The sequence below is a fragment of the Onychomys torridus genome, chromosome 4, assembly GCF_903995425.1.
Source record: "Onychomys torridus chromosome 4, mOncTor1.1, whole genome shotgun sequence".
Lineage (NCBI taxonomy): Eukaryota > Metazoa > Chordata > Mammalia > Rodentia > Cricetidae > Onychomys > Onychomys torridus.
In genome coordinates, this window is record NC_050446.1 from 56,297,189 (window position 1) to 56,323,375 (window position 26,187).

At 39.1% G+C, this 26,187-nt stretch overlaps 2 protein-coding genes across 2 annotated transcripts in view; one reads left to right on the forward strand and one right to left on the reverse strand.

The window, feature by feature from the left end:
• The window catches only part of Itga4 (integrin subunit alpha 4), an 80,626-nt gene extending 64,095 nt beyond the window's left edge, over window positions 1-16,531 (forward strand). Inside the window, exons 18-29 of the mRNA XM_036185056.1 lie at window positions 3,110-3,260; window positions 4,310-4,405; window positions 5,048-5,127; window positions 5,414-5,503; window positions 7,629-7,719; window positions 11,379-11,486; window positions 12,290-12,415; window positions 13,526-13,645; window positions 14,715-14,813; window positions 15,181-15,300; window positions 15,712-15,841; window positions 15,935-16,531. Of these exons, the coding sequence (XP_036040949.1) occupies window positions 3,110-3,260; window positions 4,310-4,405; window positions 5,048-5,127; window positions 5,414-5,503; window positions 7,629-7,719; window positions 11,379-11,486; window positions 12,290-12,415; window positions 13,526-13,645; window positions 14,715-14,813; window positions 15,181-15,300; window positions 15,712-15,807 (1,177 nt within the window). The 3' untranslated portion in view covers window positions 15,808-15,841; window positions 15,935-16,531. The remainder of the gene's footprint in view (window positions 1-3,109; window positions 3,261-4,309; window positions 4,406-5,047; window positions 5,128-5,413; window positions 5,504-7,628; window positions 7,720-11,378; window positions 11,487-12,289; window positions 12,416-13,525; window positions 13,646-14,714; window positions 14,814-15,180; window positions 15,301-15,711; window positions 15,842-15,934) is intronic.
• A 216-nt stretch (window positions 16,532-16,747) lies between these two features.
• The window catches only part of Cerkl (ceramide kinase like), a 104,222-nt gene continuing 94,782 nt past the window's right edge, over window positions 16,748-26,187 (reverse strand). The window contains exons 11-13 of the mRNA XM_036185880.1: window positions 22,952-23,048; window positions 19,356-19,534; window positions 16,748-18,323 (exon numbers count right to left, since the gene is read on the reverse strand). Of these exons, the coding sequence (XP_036041773.1) occupies window positions 18,242-18,323; window positions 19,356-19,534; window positions 22,952-23,048 (358 nt within the window). The 3' untranslated portion in view covers window positions 16,748-18,241. The remainder of the gene's footprint in view (window positions 18,324-19,355; window positions 19,535-22,951; window positions 23,049-26,187) is intronic.

Consider the following 26,187-nt stretch of genomic DNA (forward strand, 5'->3'; position numbering starts at 1 on the left):
ATCATTTAGTCCAGCTTTATTTTTCCTGGGTAAAAATAGTCTCCTATAGTATTTATTGTTACATAAACTTATTTTGTTAGCATAACTTATTTTAGTTCCCCAAACCAAGATTCAGAGATTTGTAAGGAATTAATCTTCTATTTTAAAAACAAAGTTCTCTCAGATAAACAGAAGTGTAGGGACAGGAGGGGAGGAGGGATGGAAAGAGATAATAATACACAGCAAAACTACATGTATGTATGTATTCTGCATGAGACTATTATAGCTTTACATTGAAAACTGCTGAAGCCCCGACGACCACTGAATGAGAAAATAAGAAGAAGAAGAACATCTCCTAGGGTGGAGCATGGACATTTGCAAACACTGACTTCAGTTAATTTTATTGATCACATTTTGAGTAAAAGAAACAGACACTCAAAATCACAGTTACATGGAAGGATTACACACTCTCTAATCCAGGCTATATGAAATATAAAACTGGGCAAAACTAGAGTATTAGATTTTAAGTTAACGGTCTGGGCAGTTACCAGGAAGGAGGCTCCCAATATATATATATATATATATATATATATATATATATATATATATATATATATATATATCTCCCATGTGGACAGTGTCTTTCCTTGGGTTGGGTGCCAGCTTCTTACCTGTATTCATTTTTATGTTACATGATGTATGTGACACAGTTAATGAGTCACATCTTAGGATGTTTGCTTCCTTCAACAGAAAGAGCTTTGACATGAGAAAGTAGCATATAAAAGGGGCAGAAGTTTTACACAGTGAATAAGTGGTTTCTTAGAAATATGCTGTGGGACCGGCGCTGGTGGCACACGCCTTTAATCCCAGCACTCGGGAGGCAGAGGCAGGTGGATCTTTGTGAGTTCGAGGCCAGACTGGTCTATGGGTCGAGATCCAGGAAAGGCGCAAAGCTACACAGAGAAACCCTGTCTTGGAAAAAGAAATATGCTTTGAGGTTTTTAAAAAGGGCTCTAAACTACAACTTTGTTTATCCACTCTGAGCTTGAGTATTGATTTTGCCTTGATTGCGTTGTGTCATTAATCTGGTTATTTCAGGAGCTACATCACTACTAACATATTTGAATGTGGACTAGGGTGGAGATCACATGACATCATAGGGTTGGACATTGAGTTTTTTAGTGAGACATTTGAAATGTTTGTATCATTTTAGAAGAGACAAGCATACCTATCTAGTTACAGTTTCACAGAATATATATTAAAGATTCCATAAGCCATTAAAAGTGAATAAATCCATTCCCAATACATTTTTTTTTTTTGGCTTTTTATTTGTCTCTTGACTGTACCTCAGTCCTTTTCATCTGATACTCTTTTTTTTTTTTTAATACAGTAACTAATTTCTAGGCTCATAGAAAACTCAGATGGCCATGCTCCATGGAAGTTTAGATCAGTGCTGAGAGAAACTGACTTGACATTGTAAAATATACTTCTCCATGTTTTCTGGGTGTTACTGCTGTTCAAGCATGCTCAAGGTGGAGGGAACTTGGAGGAAGTCAGAAACCATCTAGTGTTTAGGCTGCAGTCTGTGGGTGGATGCAGCTAACACAGAGGAGTGCCCTGAGCAGTGGAAAGTGAGGCAAAGGCCAGCCCTCGAGGGCCCCAGGGCCCTATGGAGAAGTGGGGTTGCTTCTCTCTCTCAATGTCACTGGCAGGACTTGCCCTGCTGTGGGCATTGTCAAGTCAGCACTGTTGGCATGGTAGCAGAGGAGAGATGAATGTGAAATAGAAATCCAAGGTATAATCTACATCAACTCTAAAATGGTCAGACTTTGTTATTAAAAAGATCTTGAAGACTAGCAAACCTGAATAATCAGGTGAATGACCAAGACTTGGTCATTCATGAGTTATTTCCATGTATTTCTAATAGTTGTTCACAGTTATTTGGAAATATGTCCTTTATCTTTCCTGTGAGGTGCGGAAATGCATTTTAACAACATGCTTTGTGAGAAAGCAGAGTAGCGGCTGACTTACTACATGAGACCTTTAGTTTTACTAGATGATTTATCCATCTCCTAGTATTGCTTTAAATCGGAGATCTTAAATCTGTGCTTAAGTATTCTTTTATACCTCCTGGTTAGACTTTCTCTACCTGGTTGGTGTGGCATACATCCTTCTCCAGTTTGAACTAACTAATCCAGTTTTGTTTTGTTTTTTTATTTTGAAATTACTTGATGGCTATGGGGAAAAGTTTAGAAAATCATAACATACTGTAACTGAAAGTTGTGAGTATTTTTTATTTATTTTTATTTTCTTGCCTAGAAAAGGTAGACATTGTGCTCTGCAGAAATGAGCAATTGGCTCAGAGGTTTAGAATGTTCTAGTTCTGTAGCTTTAAGTGTCTTCATTCTGCTCAAAGTTCTGCACACTTGAAACATTTTAGGGATTTCATGGAGTGCTCTTGATCCAAATCTTCACCAAGTACTAATTTTATCATTATTGCAGATTGGACTGCCAAGACCTAGCCGAGCTAACTGAAACCTTACCTTCAAAAGCTGGGGGCTTTCCTAAGGCCTGTCCTCACATGTCTAGAGCTCTAGTGACCTTTGTTTTTCAGGTCACAGGACACTGATTCATCTCTGTGATTTAGCTTTGTCAGAGGCAACCAATTAACTGCGTCAGAAATGTAGTTCCCTTCCATGGATCTCTGTACCCACCTGTAGGCCAGAGCAATTCTATGCCTTACTCCTGCCCAAATCCCCTTATGTGTTTTCATTCCCCCTGTTCCTCAGCTTCCCCTCTTCTAATCTTTGGCTTGGGCAGAAGCTAGTTCAATCTATGTCTTTTCACAGATTAAACAAAAAATTCACAAAATAATGGGGAAAATGTAAGTTAAGCAAAAGGGCATTAACACAAAAGAATATTTTATAATAACTAATTAAAAATCAAACAAATAATAGTACCAAACTTTTCTTTGGGAGCAGCTGGTTGAACATATCTAAAAAGAGAGATGAAAATTTAAAATTTGTTAGTATGAGATTGTTCATGGTTGTTTTTCTAAATTAATAGTTTATATTCATGAATGTTTTATATATGGAGGAAGAATTTTTTACTTCAATTACTTAATTTCTAGGCCATATGAAAATAAAACCTATCTTGCTGTTGGGAGCATGAAGACCATAATGCTAAATGTGTCCGTGTTCAATGCTGGAGATGATGCTTATGAAACAACCCTGAACATCCAACTCCCCACAGGCCTATATTTCATTAAAATCTTAGACCTGGTAAGTGCTAGAAACACACAATAGTAGAATGTACTCAAGTTTCAAACAAATGTAAGTGCTATATTTACTCCACTGATTTAGTATAAACCACTGAAGTTTTCAGCATAAAGTTTCAACATCACCAAGTCTTCCGGTTATTTTGAGACATTCATTTTTCCCTTGCTCTGAGACACAAGTTCCTTGGGACCTACGTGGAAAGGTGTTAGCTTTCTTCTTTCCAATGTTAGAAGAGGACTCCTTGGGTGCTACTACTTCATCCCTGCCACATGTTTTTAAGATGCTGATGATGCTCATTTTGAAGCATCCTCCATGTTAGTGAACCCAGGATTCCTGCTCTACGTTTTAAGTTGAGGCTCTCAACCTTCATCCAATACTTCTGAACTATCAGCCGTCCTCAGTCCTGAAATCCTCTTTTCAAGTCAGGTCCCGGAGTACACGCAGACACATGTCACCACAGCACTCCCATTATTGCCACTTTAGTCCGTCAAGTACTAGTAAGGTTGAGTTGGCAAAGAGAAAAGCCTCCTCCAGCACATTTGCTTTGCTAGCTCCTCATCCTCTTGCCAGTCAGCCCAGAGACCTTTCACCCTTTGAAAGGAGCTAGTTACCCTTTCTCCAGATCACTAAGCAGCTACTTCCAAAGGAGCAGGAGAAATTCTAGGTACTCAGAGCCTATCCTTTGATATACTCTTATTAGGATTACCATACTACAATTATATGCTTTAAACAGATTTCATTTATATTAGACTGAAGGAAATATGGACATTTCTTGTTCCTTAATATTTCAAAGAATTTCCTCCTAGGTAAAGTGGGAAATAGGAGAGCTCACACCAAGATCTATTTATGGAGAATTACATGGGTATTAGTATATGCATATTGCTTATGTATACACATCTGTATCTTCTATTATAATTCTACATATTATTCCCAAGCTAAGCAGAAAATTGTTTCCTAAGACAACATTTTTAAAAGCCATCCCTAAACATATGTTATGAATGTCTAATTCTCTTTCACTTCTGATTAATTGTTTTATTTTTTTTTTCCTTTAGGATGACAAACAAATAAACTGTGAGGTGAAAGAGAGCTCTGGCATGGTGAAACTTGCCTGCAGCCTTGGCTACATCTATGTGGATCGTCTCTCAAGAGTAAGTGTTCAGTGTTTGTGATTTTCATTTGCTAATAGGAATGTGTTTTTCTACCTTCTCCTACCTTTGTGTTGCATTAAAAATCTATTTTTGAACTTAGTTGTGAAGCTAAGTGAGACCAAAGTGTCCTGAAGTCTCCAGGCCTCGTGTTTATATTCTTAGCAATGTTCATTGTTTGGGGTCGGGGGTGGGGGTGAGTAGGGAACCGGTTATGTCAAGACAGGCAAGTAAATGTGTCAATCAGAATGCGTTTTGCCTGTTCGCTCTTTTCCAACACTCCCACCCCCATTCCAGGTGGCCCTGTCTGCCAGGCATGTTACCTCTGCTATACAAAAAAGGTGTTTTTGGCAAGAGTCCTCAACTGAGTTGTTAAAGCGTTCCTAATGGTGTCCGTCTGGGCCTGCCAGTCTTTACATTTAGAGAATGCTTTGTTTCTGAAAGTGATGCATGGAAATGCTTGCGCTTTGAACCCAACAGTTTCTGTGTCTTGCTACCAAGTGAAGGGTGGAGCTTCTGCCACTTCTAGAGTAGCCCACTCTCTTTTCCTTGAGAAACGACAAAATCTGTTAAGGACAATGAAAATATTCAATCCCTAAAAATACATTTTAGATTAAAAAATGGGTCTTTTCCTCTACTTTGCAGGTAGACGTTAGCTTTCTCCTGGATGTGAGCTCACTCAGCCGGGCAGATGAGGACCTCAGCGTCATCGTGCAGGCCTCCTGGTATGGTTCAGTGTGCAAGAAATAACTGTCATAAAGGGCATGCCACATTCTGGAGATGGCTTTCAGGGATCCATGAAGCCATGTTCTTCTGATAATTGTCTATAAACAGCAACAGTGGAAAGGAAGAGAGCAGTTTCTGCCAGCCCTGTCCTGAAATGTCTTGTTGCAGTGCCTCTTTCTAGTCCCACTTCCCCCAACTCTACTAAAGAGCCCTCTATTACATCTGCACAGTATGGAGTTCCTGCTCTCCGATGCTGAGTTCTCACATGGTTTTCTGTTTCTACAGTGAGAATGAAGGAGAAACAGACAAGGTGAAAGATAACAAACTGATATTGGCGATACCTCTAAGGTATGAAGTGATGCTGACTGTTCACGGGTAAGTAGAGACAGATGCCTCTGGATTAGAGAGGACGTTCACTCCTACTTTTTTTCTTATATTAGTGAAGGGAGTGTGTTTGAGAATGTGTAAGTGGAAAAGATACTGTGTCTCTGTGATTGCCTCGGAGTGCAGTTGCTTGATTGGCGATTCATTATTTTAATCCACTCTCTAATCGGCTCTGATGCTACATCAAACTCGGGGCCAGCTGCTAGAGATTTTGTACTGGAAGAGCCCCAATAAGCTTTCAGTGGGCCATGGTCATCCTGCATTTTGCAAACAAGGGGCTCAGAGTTATGTAGTATGCAGCTTCCGGTGTGGTACCCAGTGGCCGTGGTAGAAGAGACACAAAGGACTGTGCACTTAGCCAAACTGCCACTCTCCAGAGCCCACATCTACCTGTGTGGCAAATGACTAAGGCACGAGAGAGCAGGCTGTAAGGTGTCTCCTGTCTATTCGTGAACCCTGAGAGTGCTCCTCAGTCAGAATCCTGGGGCCAGCTTTATTGTTTTCTTGTGGTTTTAGTGATTTCTGAGTGGATCCTTCTCTTATTCAAAATGTGTGGCTAGAGAATGAAAAAGGGAAATACCAAAACCTGCAATGACTCCACTGGCAGTTTTTCAAGCTATTAGTCTGTGTCTTAAACATTTTTGTTGTTTTTGAGACGAGAATTTCTCTGTGTGGTCCGGACTGGCCTGCAACTTGTATAGTCAGAAGGATATTCTTGCGGTTCTGGTGATCATCCTGGCTCTGCATCCTGGATATTAACTCTATACACATGTACAAGCATGCCCAGTAATCACTACACTACAAACATTTAACTCTTTGGGTATTTCATGCAATGTATGTCGATCATATTCACCCATCAATTCCTCCCCCTAACTCTACCCAGATTTACTCTAGCTTCCTAAACAGAAATTCATGTCATAAAAAAAACCAACCAACTCCAATTTATGCTGTCCATGTATTCCTGAGTGTGGGGCCATTCACCGAAATGTGGTCAACCTGCTGCAGCACACACATTAAAGAATACTGACTCTCTCCCCAGAAAGCCTTAGCTGTCCACAGCATTTTAGTTAGAGATGAGGACTCATGGGCCACTTCCCTCTCCATCCTAGGTGCATACATACATTTTAAAAACACTAGAAGATATGAATTAACAGAATAAAATGGGCAAATGCATTTTATTTATTGCTTTAAATATAACATACACCTCCATCATTTTAAGCATGCATGAAGAAGGCATCCAACTGCGTAAAAGGTTGCTTTCTGCAACTGATGGAATTGGGTGTCAGATGTACAAAGGAGGGAGAGAGTGGTCCTTCTCAGAAAAGCAGGCCCTGAGAGTCAGTGGAAGCAAATCAAAGCTGATTCATGTCTCCTAGCATTGAGTATGCACACTCCTTCTCAACTTTTCACAAGATGAGCACTTCCATTTCCACTTTTCACATGTTAGTATTTGGGACAAAGAAAATAAGTATTAAACTGCACAAGTATGTGTTGTTGGATTATTTCTAATACCTTTCCTGCCTCCTGGGTTCCTAATATTAATAGGTTTCGAACTACCTATTGTTAGCAACTACACACGAGTGACTCCTGCCATAGTGACTTCCCCAAAACGGCATCTTCTCAGTGCTTGTTGCTCAGCATCCATTTGTCTAACGGCGGGATTCAAAAGTCAAAAACCTTGCATCCTAGCGAAAGCTTTATCTTATAAGTTGGTGCTTGGCTTGTTCCCAGAATTTTGAAGTTCAGCAGCAGCAGCCATCAAGAAATACTAAACAGGATAGATGGAGCTACCACACCCCCGAGGGAAAGTTAAGGCTTTGGCTCAGGCTTCCAATTTCACATGAATCATTTTAGGGCTAAAAAAAGTGCAGATGGCACAAGCCAGCAGGTATGGGAAAGGCAAGTATGTATATTGGTTAAAATAGGCATGTCCCCCCTCCCCACCCAGGACAGAGCATACGGCCTTCCTGTTTCATCAATTAGAGCTTGTATCTGACCAAGGAACCAAAAGGATGATGTGTTGCCTTTAAAACATGCTATATTCCAACTCTAAAGACAGACTGTCCAGACCCTCATCAAAAACACAGTACATTCAAGCTGACCTTATTTCTGGCAGGTTTGTGAACCCAACTTCATTTGTGTATGGATCAAGTGAAGAGAATGAGCTAGAAACATGCCTGGCAGAGAAACTGAACTTCACTTTCCACGTAAGCAAAGCTGGTTTTGTTGATGTTTGTAACATATGGGGAAGGAGAAAGGATTGTGTAGTTAAGAGTTTTCCTGCCTGACCCAGTCAGGACAAATCTCTCTCACCCGCCAGGCCCACAGTCACTCAGACCCAACCAAGAAAGCACACAGAAACTTATATTACTTACAAACTGTATGGCCGTGGCAGGCTGCTTGTTATCTACCTTTTCTATCTTAAATTAACCCATTTTTGTTAGTCTATACTTTGCCACATGGCTTGTGGCTTACCAGTGTATTTACATGTTGCTTCTCATGGTGGCGGCTGGCGGTGTCTCTCTCCAGCCTTCTACATCCCAGAATTCTCTTCTCTCTTGTCCCACCTATACTTCCTGCCTGGCCACTGGCCAATCAGAACTTTATTTACACAGAGTGATATCCACAGCACTTCCTCTTTTCTTTTTCTTTTTTTTTTTTTTTTTTAAGGAAGGTTTTAACTTTTACATAGTACAATTACATATAACAAAATAATTATCAAGCAAGAATTACAGTTACAATATTAATGAAGATATCCTATCTATCTTATATTTGTGAGTCTAAGGTTTTATATCTAACTTATCTTTTATCATAACTGAGGAAATTATAACTATCTAGTCTTCAACCACATCAAAGACCTCAGAAGGATATATTTATTACCTGAGAACCGGGAGAAGGATGCAAGCAACTTTCGGGAGTCTTGCAGGGTAGACAGAGACAGCTGGCAGCCTGGACAGTCACCTAATATTCCTTTGTAAAGTCGGGGCATTTGTCTAGCCCACAGGGCTAGAGTCTCTTGGTCACTTTTCTCAGTGTCCTGTAGAATGTCTGGCAGTTTCCTCTGAGTAGCAGGAACCTGAAGGACCATTTTGTCAAGCAAAGTGCAGTGGTCACCTTTCTATGGGTCCTGCATGTCCAGTTGATCAAGCAGTCCAGGCAAGAACAGTTTCTTGTCCAAATGGCTATTTTTGTCAAGGTGAAGATAAACTCCATATGAAGTGTCTTCAATGCCCATCCTCCTCTCTGAAGTAAAATGGTGCTGCCAGGAGCAGACATGTCTCACTGTCCAGAAAGTCTAAATTTTAAAAGTATTTTAAATGCCTTATTCTGTAGGTCTTTGAAGTATTTGAAGATTACCTATCTACCTGAAATATCTCTGTGTATACCTAGTAAACTTAACTAACATGGCTACAAGTATGATTATCCTAGATGACTAATTATTAATCTCTTTTTAATTATCCATTACAATTTAAAATGAGCTATACAAACATAATACCTTAAACACGATTAGAAATATATACACAGTATAACAAAATTAACTTTAAGTTTGTATCAATAGACTAAAATCTATGCCAATGTAAAACATTTTAAATGAGTTGTTGCTCTTTAGAAGTAAGTTCATTAATCTACCCTTTCATCCTATCATATCTATATCATATCCCCTTTTTATCTTTAGAAAAAGATTGCATTTATAATCAACCTGTTTTAAATAAAATAGTGGTTTTTCTCTGTCCCACACCAGAGGGCTCTTCTGATTTGGGACACAAGAATCTCTTAACCTTTTCTTTTAGCAATATGTCTGGGTTTAGAGAAGGAGTGAGCCAATTCCATTTCCAAAGCCAGCTTGATAATTTTGGGAATGTGGGCGTAGTTTCTCTTACTACTTCCTGCTGGAAGGGGGTGCTGTATCTTATGGGGACACAAAGAAAATTTTAGGATTATGGAGTAGTCCATTAGGGTGAACCTCTGAGCCAGTTGCCTTGAAACCATTCTGGATGTTGGATCATCTGGGCCATGGTGTCATCGGAGACCTTTCAGGTGGTCTTGGCTGATCAAACCTGATGTATCTTAATCTGGAACAAATCCATAGCCTCTGGCTTTCTGTGGAAACAAAAGCAGAGACTCTTTTCCAAAGCAACATATCTTTATATCCAAATTTTGAAGTCAAGGTACCTTTAAAATTTACATATTTGTTTAACTCAACAGCTTTTATGATCAAATCTTTTTCTGTAGTTAAAAATCCCAAAGACAACACAAACCAGATTCTCTGTGTAATATCCATCTTTGTAAAACTGAAACGCTGCTGTGGCTGCTGGCTCCGCCCACCTCAGCTTCCCAACATGGCGGTGGTACAGTTTACCGCCAGCTCTGGGTCTGGAGCCATGTGTACCATCAACTATCAGAAGCAGTTCTATCAAAGCAGTGCATAGTCCAGAAACACCCCCTCTTTTTTTTTTTTAACTCGCAAAGGCTAAATCCACCATGCAGCAGAGCAAAGTGTTGCTTGTAGATTCCTCATTCCCGCCACACTGCAGGTCAGACGCACAGGCCAGAAACCTGCCATAGTAGCTCAAACCCGTAGGCTGCTGCTAACTTGAGAGAGAGAACTGGAAGCTGTTTTTAGCTCCGTTTAGAGTCTTTTTTCTCAGGTTTTAGGTGGAAACTCTTGCCAACACGTTGGACGCCATTTGTAGTTAGAGTTTTCCTGCCTGGCCCATAGTCAGGACAAATCTCTCTCACCCGCCAGCCCCACAGTCGCTCAGACCCAACCAAGAAAGCACACAGAAACTTATATTACTTACAAACTGTATGGCCGTGGCAGGCTGCTTGTTATCTACCTTTTCTATCTTAAATTAACCCATTTTTGTTAGTCTATACTTTGCCACATGGCTTGTGGCTTACCAGTGTATTTACATGTTGCTTCTCATGGCAGCGGCTGGCGGTGTCTCTACATCCCAGAATTCTCTTTTCTCTTGTCCTGCCTATACTTCCTGCCTGACCACTGGCCAATCAGAACTTTATTTACACAGAACGATATCCACAGCAGGATTGGTCTAGATGCCTTGCTCCAGGGGGATTCCTGTCCCCACAGTGTCCCTCAGCCTTATGACTGGATGGCTGCCCTTTCCTCTTAGGCTATTGTTGTTTTTCTCATTTTTCTTGTCCCAGATTTTCTAAGATATGTGAACACTTGGAACAGGCAGAGTTTGGGCAATCTCTTGACCCTTCTGAAGATGCATTCAAGGCAGACAAGTCAAGGGAAAACATGGTTGGGGGTAAATCAGAAAATCTAGAGTTATTTGAGGCTCCTTAACATTACCATGTACGTAATGGAAGCATTTACCTTACCTTTCTCCAGGAACAACGTGGTTGGTCTGCCATCAAGGCAGGCTTCAGGATTAGGACAAGCTTCATCAGTATTGAATAACCTTTCTTTTTCTTTTTAGTTCAAAAAATACTATCATATAGAAGTATTAATATACTAATAAAAACTCATTTTTGAAAATTTAGCCATTAAGCAAAAATTTTGGCTGGTCACGGATGTTAAGAGGGCATATCTACAAAAGTGTTTGTTTTAGTCAAATGCACTGTCCAAGCATTGTTTGAGTAGTATAGCTATGTATAGAACGCAAATCTTGGATTACATAATGAAATTGGGCCAAGGTTATTAGATATGCTGGTGAGAAATGAAAAGCAGTCATAGATTGGAAGGGCTATTTGAACTGGTTAAACTGAAAAAATTATGACTGTGGATATTGTGCCTGCTTTGTTGTGTATCTCCCAACTATACATCCTCTATTTTGGCTAGTACTTCTGCATTTATAATTATGAAAAGGATTTTAAAAGTCTTTTCTTTCTTTTTCAGGTTATAAACACTGGCATTAGCATGGCTCCAAATGTTAGTGTGGAAATAATGGTACCCAATGCTTTTCTCCCTCAAACTGATAAGCTGTTCAACGTTTTAGATGTTCAGGTAAAAATGTGTGCCCTTTGTCTGACCTAAGTTAAGTGTGTCTTAAGTACCAACCCTTTATCCTGAGGATGGTTGTGAAGATGGAGATTTTCATTCACTTCAGCCCCCCTCAATACTGTGAGTTCCATATGCATTCACTGAGAGGACCTTGAATATAATACATTTCTTCAGGACTGTAGCCAGAGGCAGCACCTGCATTGTTGTACACAATTGAAAACCTGCTTCTTCCTTCTTTATTAATTGTCTTATATCACTTTCTTTGGGACATGAACCTGTGGAGATATAGTTAGTAGAACGTTGCACAAGTGTGAAGCCACTATGGCATGGACAGGAAGGGAAGCCCTCTCTTAGGAAATATTTGAATCAGTTCTCATGCCAATGTGTCATGTTCATGAGATTTCTTTTTACCTCTGAGTCTCAAGCAATAGCAATCACCAGAAAAGACTACATCAGGGAGTTTGAAATCTTGTTTTGAGAATTTACTTGAATTCTGGATTTAGATGTTAGGATATGTAATTGTAACATATTTTGTTCTGTGAGCTAGTGTTCACTTTCCGTTTTTCTTCCCCATTTCAGTAAAGATAGACCATGTTGTCAACCTAGGACCTGCTGTAATTTTGTTGGGGTTTTGTTTGTGGACTTACCAGAGATTTACTCTTTCCCAAATAATTCTGTCAAAAATAGTTTTACAATTTCAGAGTTGCTTAACTGTATTTTAGTAAAAACAATCAATCAAAACTTTTAAAGTTATGTTGTGTGAGCTCTCTCCAAAGACAGTTTTTGTTTTTTTTTTCTGTCTTTAGGCGACTACTGGGCAATGCCATTTTAAACATTATGGAAGAGAGTGTGCATCCGGACAGCAAAAAGGTGTAGCGGAGACCTTGACAGATATACTCAAATTCTTATCAAAGACTGATAAGAGACTCTTGGTAAGTTTCCATTCTTCAGATAGGCATTTCAAACTAAAACATTTAAAGGCAAATTCAATGGGGGCTTGAGCTGCCAGGAAATGATAAGGGATCCATGCCTAGGTGATATTCTCTCAAGGAAGGAACAAGCAGTGCTGAGACAGGGCTGGGGTTAAGTGTGTGTTGCAAGGTTTCATTACTTAACAAATGCCTCCTATGTGCTACCCAGACATTAGGCAGAACCCTCCTGACACCAAGTCACCTGGGCAGCCATATTTACAGCAGGAGATTCTCACTCTTTCCATTTTGGTGACTTCATAAAAGAAACTGGAGAGGTTATGCAAGAAGAAACAGAGTGCTAGCTGGGAGAGACTAATTACAAATCTTTCTTTTCATCTTGTCCCAGAAGGTTCAGTTGCTAAGAATGATAGAAACACGTTACACTTTGAATACTTTGTTATAATTTAGGAGACAAAAAATGCTTGTTTTATTTAAGGCATGATGAGTTTTAAATGCTACGAAGGAAAGATGATGTTTATAAAAAGGGCAGTTTTCTGAACACCATTAAGGATATTTAAACACTTCATCGTATTCAGTTTTGTGAGTGCATATAGGAAAGCATGTCACATGTGCCTGTCGGGGGTCAGAGGACAACTTGCAGAGGACAGTTCTCATCCACCATTCTGGGGATTTGAACTTGGGTCTTCATGGTTGGCAGCAAGTACTTTGACCTGCTGCTGAGCCATCTTGCTGGCACAGTAAGATTTTTAATTTATATAAAGTATGTTTTGAAATTTAAAATTCATATTTAAATTTTTTCAAGAAAATACAGGCATGCTGCAGTGTGTGCATGGTGTTCAGAAAGCAACCTCAGGGCCCTTCCTTGCTACCTTGCTCGAGGCCAGTTGCCCCTTGAAACTTCTCTCCTCTCTACCTCTATCTTATGGTAGAAGCAGTGGGGTTACAGGCACAGGCAATCTGCCCCCCAGTTTTTCACAGGACTGGGGCATTCAAACTCTTATTTATCCTCAACTTACATGGTAGGCATTCCATGCACTGAGCCACCTTCTCCGGCTGTTAATCTTTTAAATGTAGAAAATTTTAATGCAGTATTTTTACATTCTCTTCCAGTATTGCATGAAAGCCGATCTACACTGTTTAGATTTCTTTTGCAATTTTGGGAAAATGGAAAGTGGGAAAGAAGCCAGCGTTCAGATCCAGCTGGAAGGTCGGCCATCCCTCTTGGAAATGGTAAGTCTAAATCAGATGGATAACTTTGTGACGTAGATCTATAAACTGGGTCATTTTCACATAGACAGGATAGTATGGAAACATTCAACAAATACAGAGAGGAGAATATATTTTGAAAATAAAGCCCAAATCTCATTTTCATTATATCAGCTGACAGAGATGAACCATGGAGTCATTAGGTTTGGTTTGGAAAGCGTGCCACTCTCTAGGAGTAAGTAAACAGAGGAACTTGACTCCCTTTCAGTCACATAGCCTTAAATCATCCTTTAAAATATAAGGTTGGAAAATTAAACCAAGAAGTAAAATTAAAATTTGATTTCAAAGAAGAGCAAACTAAAACATCAAAATCTATCAACTGAACCTGTGTGTGGTGGCTCATGCCTGCAATCCCAGGACTCCAGAGGTAGAGGAAAACCACTTCCAACAAACTGTTATCTCCCTCCCTATGTGCATAAAATCAAAGAAATAGTATTATTTATTTTTAAAATTATATCTAAATACTGTATTCTTACTCATCCCCTCTAAATGTACAAATGAATGTATTTTTAAATATTCATGGAATCTATAAAGCTCTTTCACAGATCTCCAAGCTTTATGGATTCTGTTACAAACTCCCTACTTGAAATACTAAAGCTCAGAATTCACCCACAGATGATAATACACTTGGATTTTATTATCATTAGCACAAGATGTTATCACTGAGACACTAAGTGGGATGCGTGTATTTCATTCAGAAACAAGTAAAAGGCAAACCTGAGGGGATGTTTACCAGGCCAAGAACACTTGTTTGTGGATAAAAATTTAATATTACTGAGAAAAATTATATTGCTCATCAATAACTTATTGCATACTATAACCTGGTAAAAATATTTAAATCAAGTGATTTGCAACATGTACACATTGAGTAAAAGGGGTTCCATGAAACAGTTGGTCATACCTTTGAGCCAAAGGAAGTAATTATACTTCAGTCAGTTACAGAAATTCTAGATAGCAAAGGTGGTATTTATATTGACATGTCTTCATGAAATAAACTACAAATCAAACTGTTGATTATTTCTTTTCAAAACAGGATGAGACTTCAGCACTCAAGTTTGAAATAAAAGCAACAGCTTTTCCAGAGCCACACCCAAAAGTTATTGAGCTAAATAAGGATGAGAACGTTGCCCATGTAAGATCACCCTCTTAGGTGCTGTATGAAAACCATATGGAAACAGTTTGAGGGTATTTATAAGTAGTGTGTTTTGGCACTACTCCAAGTCAGGAGTCAGTGTGTGACCAGGTCATAGAGGACTTTCAACCCCTTACCCACTTTCCACAACTGATGGGAAGTTCACAGAGAGCAGTTTGGTAACAGTGGGAATGGGGAGGATGACAAGAAGAGCCACAGAGCCCATTCTGCTCACTGTTTCTGCTTCTTTGGGCTGAGACCAGGAACAGAACAGGGCGGGGAGCTCTGGTCTTTGTAGGCTCCTGGGAGGCTTTCAAGGGAAGCATCAACACTGCTGTTTCTGAGTGTGTTTGTTCTACTTGCACAGGTTCTCTTGGAAGGGCTCCATCACCAAAGGCCCAAACGGCATTTCACCATTGTGATTATTACCAGCAGCTTGCTGCTTGGACTTATTGTACTTTTACTAATTTCATGTGTTATGTGGAAGGTAATCCTTTAACAATTATTATTTTCTTGTGCTATATGGGCAGTCTACCTTTAATTATTACCAGTAGTTAAACTACTTAGAATGTCTTTATTGTCTCAAAGCCAATTAGGTTCAGTATTTTCCTTCTTGTTTTTAATCATTAACTGGATGTCTAAGACTGATTTAAGATTTACTCTAATTTCAGGAGTATTTGGAAAAATGCATACAATGTTGAACATCAATTTGTGGTGGAGTGTGTATATATCACTGTCAAGTTCAGAGCTAACCTAGCATGCTCCATGCTGACTATCATCTTTACACTCTCTTCACAGCTAGTGTAGCTTGGGGCGTGGTTTTAAAAGTATTCTACACTGATTTGATGTGCATATTATTGGTTCAGAACTATATGCTTGTTATCTAATCTGTTTTCAGGCTGGGTTCTTTAAAAGGCAGTACAAATCTATTCTACAAGAAGAAAATAGGAGAGACAGTTGGAGTTATGTCAACAGCAAAAACAACGATGACTGAAGACTTAAATTAAGAGAACTAAACAAAGACTCAGGTAGGTTAGGGAAAGATCCTGTTCATAAGACCCAGGATAATTTCTCTTTTTCCATGTACTTGTGATCTTGTGACATACTATGTCTTAATGCAGGGAATAAATATCTTCAAGAAAGAGAATTCAGAAAGTTGCTTTCCAGTAGTCAAATGGATCAGTAGAGAAAAACACTAAAGCTATTGACTTATTCAAGAGAAGTGAACTTCTGAAGATAACTAGAAAGAAACTCCAGATTTAGCCAGATGGACTTAAAAGGAATAGTCTTTCAAGGAGATATTGACTACATGTGCTCACGTCAGTGAAATAAATGCCACAGAATGGTCACTTGTTGGTTTCAAATACACTTTTGAGACATTTTCAAAGGATGATGATGATCTTTGAAGCAATTTAGAGTCTTTCAAAAAGCTGTTTCCAGATTTTCTAATGGATAAATCATTTTACAACAGTGGATTTGAAGATTGTCATTGGTGGCACGTCATCATTGTCCCTATGGCCCTTTTATTCAGCTGATACAAATTTTTAATGCCTGGTGAACAATATCCATGCAGAGCAGGATGGCTTCTGGACAAGTGTGGCTCCTGGACAAGCGGCCTGCTCTGGACTTGTTTTTTGCATGTACATACACTTTTCTAAAAGAGACAATTATCATTCTACTTTTTTCTTTAACCAATAATGCCCAGGATGGTGGTGGCACACGCCTTTAATCCCAGCACTTGGTAGGCAGAGGTAGGAGGATCTCTGTGAGTCTGAGGCCAGCCTGGGCTACAAAGTGAGTTCCAGGACAGGCTCCAAAGCTACACAGAGAAACCCTGTCTCGAAAAACCAAAAAAAGAAAAAGAAAAAAAAAAAGTGCCCAGGAATATTTTTTTCAAAATTTTATTTGTAAAACCAATTCTTAAGAATGTTATCCTCATAAAAGATTATAAATATTGCACTTTAGCTGATACATGCTGATATAATATGAACTGTAGCTCAGTGGTGATTTAAAACTGTGCAAAGAAAGATTAGGGAGCCAATATTTCATAAAACATTCATTATTTCAAATTAAGCAAACATGAATATCTACTAGGATGCTGTTGTTTTTCTTTTTCCGGTTAAATATATATATTAAGCAGGACTATAAAAAATATTGTTATACATATGAAGAAACAAGTTCATAGACTGAACTGCAAGTCACCAGTGAAGTTTATATGCAGTAACATAATGTGACATCAAATTCCCATGAGATAGTACCTTTGATGTTACACAAGGTTCTATTTTAAAGGGAAATATCTTCTACTTGGGTTTTACATAATCATTTTGTGTACTATTTATTTCATACATGTGGTTTGACAAATATACATTTTCATCGGGATATTATGCATAAGAAAACTATGGCCAGATTTTGAACATGTGTTGGATAAAAGGGCAGCCTTCACTGTTAAGAAGAAAGATTGCTTTACAGGAAATCTCTGCTGCCAGCTGGCCCTTCCTCAGATTCCCTGATTCATGAGAGTTGCCTGTTCACAAACCCATGGTCTGCGGCTAGAGAATGAGGGTGTGCTGGGGTTTGGAAGGGATTTTCTAAGCAATGAAACTTGAGTACAAGAGTACAAGCATCAGCTCTGTGTGCACACACACAAAAAAATTTAATTAAATGTCTGTATTTTCAAGGGCTATGTTTTGTATAAAGAGTATATATTTATGATTTTCTCATAAGAATTAAAGCAGTTATTTCATGAGGGTATCTGTGTTAGTGCATGAAGATCAATATCAGTCTAGACCTATCTTTTTAAAGGATTGTCTCTGAAGAAAATTAAATTTGGATCATTACACTGAAAACTGTGTCCACCCAACCTCAGCCTTTCAGGTACAAAGGAACACAGCTACCTCGTGGGCCACATTTCTGCCCACTTAGAAAGATACTTTTTGTATATTTTTAAATAAAACTTATTGTAAACTTAGAAATTTACCTGTATAATAAGCTTAAAAATATTGTTACTTCAAAAGATGACATTTTGAGGTAGGCTTGGGGGACAATGGCCTAAGTGGAAAGATGTTTTTTAATTAAGTAGTTGTTCATGGTTATATCACTAGCTCCTTGTGGAGTCTGAAATTTTATAAAATCTATATTTTATCAGGCTATAAAAATTGTAAAAAAATTAATAACAAGAATTATCTTCAACAATATTGACATAGCACTATGTTGTTTATATTAGACCCAAAAATGCCTTCTAAAATCAGAATTTGATTTTTCATTGATTTTATATTTGTATCTTGATTTTCAAAAACCTAGATACTTTTTCTAATTACATTAAGATAGATGTTTTAAACAGATACGTTCATTCAAAAATGCATTTTCTATTTGTGTATATGTTACATACTATATTCCTTCATAGTAAATTTCTACTTTACAGATTTCTTTTATATGCAATTACATGCTACTTTGGAATCATTCATTTCTTCCAGGCTTCCTCCATAAAGCCTGATCAGTCTTGGGTGCAGTCTGTAAAGATTAATATAAAACTGATTATTTCATTTATCTGCCATTGTTCTTTTTCACACACCTCATGAGTGTGTTACATAAAGCACAGATGAACAACCAACAAGCAGGACTACAAGCCAGCAAGCTGAAAGACCAAAACTCCAGCATTTGTGACCATTCCAGAACCTTCTCGATCACATTTCCAGCCTGGCTAATATCTTTCAATGCCTCTGTGAAGAGCCAGTTGTTTGAGAACATCCCATCTGGGGGTGCGCCATACACACTTCAGCCTGCTTACGAGGAGTGAGTGTGTAGGCTCCTACAACTGTTCATACCCATCACTCACTTTTGTCAATATGTACAATGTGGTAAATGCTTTGTAAAGCTTGAAAAAAAAAACCTACATTACTTTATATGCTGACTTGAAATAAAAAGAAAACAAAAAACAAAAAACAGGACTTCATTAAAAAGCAGTTTGGAACCTTGGGCTTATGCAGGGACACTTTGCTCAGCCTGGAAGGAGGGGACTGGACCTGTCTGTACTGAATCCACCAAGTTGAGCTGAAACCCCAGGGGAGTCTTGGCCCTGGAGGAGATGGGAATGAAAGTAGGGGTGGGGGCGGGAGGGGGGAGGACAGGGGAACCCATGGCTGATATGCAAAATTAAAACGCAAATATAAATTTTAAAAAAAAAGAAGAAGAAATAAAAAGCAGTGTTCAACACAGTATTATGGTATTACAGCCAAGTTTGGGTGAGGGGACTAAAAACTGTATTATAAATATTGTATTTCCAAAAGGCTTAAGACTACCCTCTAAGACCAACATTGTAAATTGTAAACACATTATCAGTATAGCTTATGCAAAATAAGGATTTGCAATGCCAGCACAAATGCTCATATTTGTATTTATTGAACAGTGTGCATGTCTTTTTACAGTTTGCTAACTTACTGGCTTTTAATTTTCTATATGGGCAGTTAAGAGGAAGAACCTCATATTCTGTTAGTAGTGTTATGTCTGCTGTTCTGCACAGCGAGTGTGAAATAGTGGGCTTACCTAATGTGGACCTCAGATGCAGTTTCCATTAAGTCGCCATCTACATTCCAAGGAAATCCATTTTCTGGAACAGTTGCAAGATTCCCACCCTCCTCCTGTTGGTTGTGTCCATTGCTTTTACCTCTTGGACAGATTTTTACTTCTTCAATGGTGTAAGTCTCCACAAAGGGAAAATTGAACTAAATAGAACAAATGCAAATAATAGTGATGCCTTGTTGTGCCCCTTATTACAAATAAGTTTCAGCATCATACTGACATTTTTTATTGTTTTGAAACTCTGACAAGATAGCCCAGGTTTTCTGGGGAAAAAATATGCCTTTTACCAGAAGTTTTCCAGGTCCAATTGGCTCTACTGTATGACAGACAGTTCATACTTGTGAAGAATTTCCAACAGTAACAATGCTTTAATTTCCATTTAGTGATAGACTTTCAATTAATCCCACTGACTTCATTGTTACCTTGTTTAGCTAATGTGAAACAAACTTGAGCATTAAGTTTCACACTTGAAATTTAATTCAAAAGAACCTAAATCTAAATGTATAGACAGTACATAAAAGAAAGGAAAAAGGCAATCAGATAAGGTTCCCTATGTCTTCACCTGCTATTTTAAAAAATGAACACAAGGGACAGGATAGTTGTTATTAACCATTCTAGAACATCACCAGGAGATATTCAAGTTGCATTTTTCCTTCTTTGCCAAAGGAAATTATGGGGCTTGAGGAAACAATGAATCCTCAATTATATCTGTGTAGAACCTTCTTCCAAGTAGGATGGGGTGCAAAGATGAGAAAGGTTAGGACTTGAATATCTGGGGCAGGGAACAGATGTGATTTAGCCCCTCATAGCTGTCCTTGGTGACTCATGGAAATGCATAGCCTATGAAATGGGTGGTTATGCAGTCACTTCTGTAAGGATGAGGCAGGCACTGAAAGCTTTAGACCCAGTGCGGGAAATCTAAAGCAGTCATGACTCAAATAGCCTCACTGAGATCCAGGCTGGTCAGAGTTGCTTGGAGCTGAGGTGACCATGGATTCTACTGTGTAACTCAATTTATTGTACAGTTTAAGCTGTACTATCTCCTGGACCTTTGTTCTTTGTATGTAAACTAAGGGTTGGAGGGGGGAGATACTGACCCTTAATTCATTTTAAACAACTTATAGAACTGCGTTCTTCCTTGAGGTATATATGCAGAAAGGGGAGGGGAGACTATGTTTATTAAGGGATAATTCCCAAGCTGTTGTTCTAAAAATCAGAAATGATTACTGATTAGTAACTGTATTCCTAATAAAATTATTTGGCTATCTTAATTACTTTGAAGAACTCAATTGCAAAAAGGTTCAACATAAATTGTGTCCCCCGCTTCCAAAAATTCATATGCTGAAGTCCTAATCCTGAGTGTCTTTCAGAACACAACTGTTTTTGAAAATATGGTTTCTAAAGACACAACTACATTAAACATAGATCTAATCCAACATGACTTGTATCCTTGTGAGTGGTGGAAGGTTGAATTAATTGAAAAATTCAAGGGATTCATGTGTCCCAAGGGACAGCTACATGAAAATACAGTTAGAGTAGAACCATGCTCCAAAGAGACAGTGGCCTCATGAAAAAGTAAACCAGCTGATAACGTCCTCAAGTTTTAGCACTGGAAGGGTGAGAAGATGAGTTATCAACGCCCATGTAGGACATATTCAGGAAATGGGATGCTGTCCTTGGTAAAGAGTTAGGAGGAGGAGAAATCAGGTATTTTAGGAAAACTCAACAAAAATTGAAAAAAAAAGACAAACTGAAGATATATAAGTAAAAAGAAGTAAGGTTTGAATTCAGAAGAGGGAGAAATACAAAAATGAGAACTAACAGAAGCATTTGAGGTAATGTTGTGAGGAGATGGGGAGGGGATTTCAGAGAAACTGCGGTGTGGGAGAGTACAGAAGAGGAAAAGTCAAGGTTAGCCATGGGTCTGTTGGACTGGGAGGCCTGGGGGGGGTGGCGCTTACAAACTTCCCAGCACAGGGGTCCTGCACATCTGAAAACCCTTGAAGAGTGTGTGCTTACACAGCGAGCAACTGAAATAATGAGATCGAAGAGAACACCCAGGAGATGGGATCCGTAGAAGGGAGAGTTCTCTTAAAAGTTTTGAAGTCACTTGCCAAAGGTGGCCACAGAGAACAAGAAATGTGGGGAGAGAGAAGAGCCAGCAAGAGGGTGCAGTTGAAAAAACCCTGATGGGTAGTTTTATCCTCCATTTTATTGAGTTGGGAGTCACTGTAAAAATGGTGAGGTGATCTTCAATGTGTTCTACAAATGTTTACAAATATTGATATTCCGGCCATGAAAATGTGGCTCAGAGAATGAAATGCTAAAACAATTTGGGATTTGTTTCCTTCCCACATACCAGCACTGCTGCCGATTCATCACACAGCAGAGAATCCTACTGTAAATAACATATATGTAGTCTTTCTTACATGGTAACGTTTTTAAAAAATGCTTTACATGCTGTTCATATTTCCACATTTGTTTATAATTTATAGAAATTATTATGTGAATTACATATGATTATAAATACCAGATAAATGTAATTCTTTATTGTAGTATGAAATTATGAGGCAATCATGGGGACCTGGAGGGCTGGAGAGATGGCTCAGCTGTTAAGGGTGCTTGCTGCCCTTCGAGAGGACCCAGCTTTGGTTCCCAGTACAAACAAATGTCAGACAGCTCACAACCACCTGACTCTAACACAAGCCCTCTTGTGGCTTCCAAAGGCAGACACAGACACACAGTCTCTCTCTCTCTCTCTCTCTCTCTCTCTCTCTCTCTCTCTCTCTCTCTCTCTCTCTCTTCCTCCCTCCCTCCCTTCCTCCCTTGCTCCCTCCCAAGTTGCTAGAGTGTGTGATCAACAGTTGGCCTCTGATGGTTAGCTGAATTTATTGCCCTCCTCCTCCCATTTGTCCTCTCCTAACTACATCCAAGCACCATTTATAACCTTAAGAGTGTGTCAGTCTACCGGGTTTCCCAGCCACACCTGTGTATTTCAAGACTAACAGCTGGGGCATAGTGCGAGCCCAAGAATATAGCTCATCATAGGTATTATTTCTCTTTTAGTCTAAGTGGAAGTATCTCTACACACGTTTTAAATAACATCTATAAAATGGGTAAGCACATATCTGCAAATCTATTGCAATCCATAAATATGAAGCAGGTGGCAAACAAATGTCAGTAAAATCTTAGCATCACAAGTTTAGAATCTGCTGCTGTAAAATGAAAAAGATGAAATTCTCGGATTTCACTACTTTTCATTCTGAAGAACAGCCTGTGCATGTGTAATTGTACCCCTAACTTCCTTCACTTTCCAATGTAATACTAGAATTTTGGTTTTTCTTTGCACAATGGAAAAAAGTGTAACCCACATGTCAAAGAAAGAAATGGCACACACATTTCAAATTTTAAATGAAAGGCTGGGGGGGGGGGGGATTAATGTAGGCAGAAGGGAAAAAGAAAGGTTTTTCATGAGGCAAGACCTGATGTTAATCTCTGAAGCATCTTTCTCTCCTTGATTTTGAACCTTACAAAAACATAACAAAAAGAAATGGCTGTACCTGATTTTTTATGCTAGAGTATCTTTTCAGGTGCTTTACAAATTCTGGTCGAGTAGTGTTCCGCACAACTATGAGAGCCATGCTTCCACTATTTAATCTGAAATTAAACATTTGTATTTAAGAATTAGGAAGTTTATCACAGACTGTGTTTGAAACCATCCCCATATCATTTGGGCTCACGAATATAGTATTCACCAGAGGATACCGACCAATATAAGAAAAAAAATCACCATGTTGAACTGACCTAAAATGTTTAAACTACAATTTTCTGTGCTCTTGTTGAAGTGAGAGAACCTTTCAGATTAGTTTTATTAATCCCTGGGGTTTCTTCTCAGCAAAACCTGACTGCAGGGCTCTTCGAAAATCAAACCTTCACACAGCCTAATCACATCAAGGAGTAATATTAACTCTGCCACAATTATTTAAGAGTTCTGAACATGAAGCTAAGTATGCATTTTGAAAAGTGTATGGTGACATAGTGTACGTCTGCAAATGGTCTGAGATAACCTGCAGCTAGATGTTTTTCTAAAATCTAAACTGGTTATTTGTGGGCAAAAGGTCTACGAGACACAGAAGACAAGTCAGAGTACCCTGGATACAGGAGGTGGAGTGAACAACGCCTAAAGCATCTGTTCAACTCAATGACAGAGTCTTTCACTCTGCACGACACTTCCACCCAACAAGAGAGACTAGAAATCTAAAGGTGTGATATAGTGCCAACCTAGCCACCCACAAATTCATTAGCTTTAGAAGACATTTTTGCAGAAATACTTGCAAATAATTTCATGCTTGATTTCAGTGCAAACACAAAGTTGTCCCAAGGATACGATGATATTAAAAGGAGTCTTTAAATCCACGGAGCCTCAAGTAGAGCTGTGAGGACCCTTAGAGGTCACCTCATCTTCTAGCCATTCTGTGTAAGGATGAACCACTCCCAACAGAAGGCACACAGTGGCAAACAAAAGAATTGCTAGCAGCAAAGCTCTTAACTGCAGATAAGGGCCCAATACCCCCACTATCCACCATGTTGTCTCTTCCCTTTGGAAGCAAACAGCACCAGAGTGCTCATGGCATTGTCTTTCTATATCATTTTTCTTAGTAGTATGGTTTTATAAACACTATCTCTTCTCATTTGTTCTACATATTTGCATTTGGAAGAGAACTACTTTGAGATTCAAAATGATCATTTGCTTAAAAGAATGTGCAAATAAAAGAGAATACCTCTAATTTTGTGAAGATATAAAATGCCTCACTGCTTATTTTATTAAAATGTAGCCAAGAGACTCCTATGCACCATTGTTCACATTGAGTGAACCAAAATGTCTCCCTGACTGAAAGCATCAACACAACCCAGATCCCCTGCCAGAGAAGTATGTGCTCTTAACTGCTGAGCCATCTCTCCAGTTTTTGGACTAAGGGTTTGCTTGTAGTGGAACTGGATGGAGAGCAGAGACATTCACAAGAACCCTCATTGTCTGGTGTACTGTTCTCAGCAAGCAGTGAAGTGAAGCAAACAAGGAGGCACAAGGCAAAGTTAGGTCACGACCCGAGGAATACTGTAGCCAGAGGGTTTGTAAAATGCCAGTGACTATATGACAGTTTTTGACAGTGCAAAATTGTTCACACTCTATTGTGCAGACAAATCCTTTAGGAAAATTTAATATCATACAAAGAGAAACTACCTTGTTTACCCATATTTCTCATTCCTTTAAAAAAGTAATACTTTATTAATTTTTTGAGTTCATATATTTTGATAATATTAACCCACATTTGTTCCCCTAATTCCACCCAGATCCACTCCTTACATTCTCACCCACTCCCAACTTCACGTCATCTTTCATCTCCCAATAATACACTGAGTCTAATTTGTATTGCTCAACTCATGATCAACTACCAGTAGCCACAGCCTTAAAGAAAACTGGCCCTTGCTTCTCTCAGAAACCATCGACAGTTCTTCCCCTCATCAGCTAGGGGTGTGGGCATGAGCCCCTCCCTGTACCATGTTAGAGCATTGACTGGCTGAATCTTGCACAGATCTTGTTCAGGCAACCACAGCTGCTGTTGAATGCATCTGTACTGTCTTTTCCAGAAGATACCATTTTACTACAGTCCTCTTTTGACCTCAGGCTCTTAGTCTTGTAGTTAGAGTTTTCCTGCCTGGCCCACAGTCAGGACAAATCTCTCTTACCCGCCAGTCCCACAGTCGCTCAGACCCAACCAAGAAAGCACACAAAAACTTATATTGCTTACAAACTGTATGGCCATAGCAGGCTGGTTGTTATCTACCTTTTCTATCTTAAATTAACCCATTTCTGTTAGTCTATACTTTGCCACATGGCTTGTGGCTTACCAGTGTCTTTACATGTTGCTTCTCATGGCGGCAGCGGCTGGTGGTGTCCCTCTCCAGCCTTCTACTTCCCAGAATCCTCTTCTCTCTTGTCCCGCCTATACTTCCTGCCTAGCCACTGGCCAAACAGCATTTTATTTACACAGAGCGATATCCACAGCACTTCCCCTTTTCTTTTTTTTTTTTTAAGGAAGGTTTTAACTTTTACATAGTACAATTACATATAACAAAACAATTATCAAGCAAGAATTACAGTTACAATATTGAAGAAGATATCCTATCTATCTTATATTTGTGAGTCTAAGGTTTTATATCTAACTTATCTTTTATCATAACTGAGGAAATTATAACTATGTAGTCTTCAACCACATCAAAGACCTCAGAAGGATATAATATTACCTGAGATCCAGGAGAAGGATGCAAGCATTTTTCAGGAGTCTTGCAAGAGTAGACAAAGACAGCTGGCAGCCTGGACAGTCACCTAATGTTCCTTTGTAAAGTTGGGGCATTTGTCTTCAGCCCACAGGGTTAGAGTCACTCGATCACTTCTCTCAGTGTCCTGTAGAATGTCTGGCAATTTCCTCTGCGAAGCAGGAACCTGAAGGACCATTCTGTCAAGCAAAGTTTAGTGGTCACCTTTCTATGGGTCCTGTATGTCCAGTCGATCAAGAAGTCCAGGAAAGAACACTTTCTTGCCCAAATGGCTATTTTTGCCAAGGTGAAGATAAACTCCATATGAAGTGTCTTCAATGCCCATACTCCTCTCTGAAGTAAAAACGGTGCTGCCAGGAGCAGACATGTCTCACTGTCCAGAAAGTCTAAATTTTAAAAGTATTTTAAATGCCATATTCTGTAGGTCTTTGAAGTATTTGAAGAGTACCTATCTGTC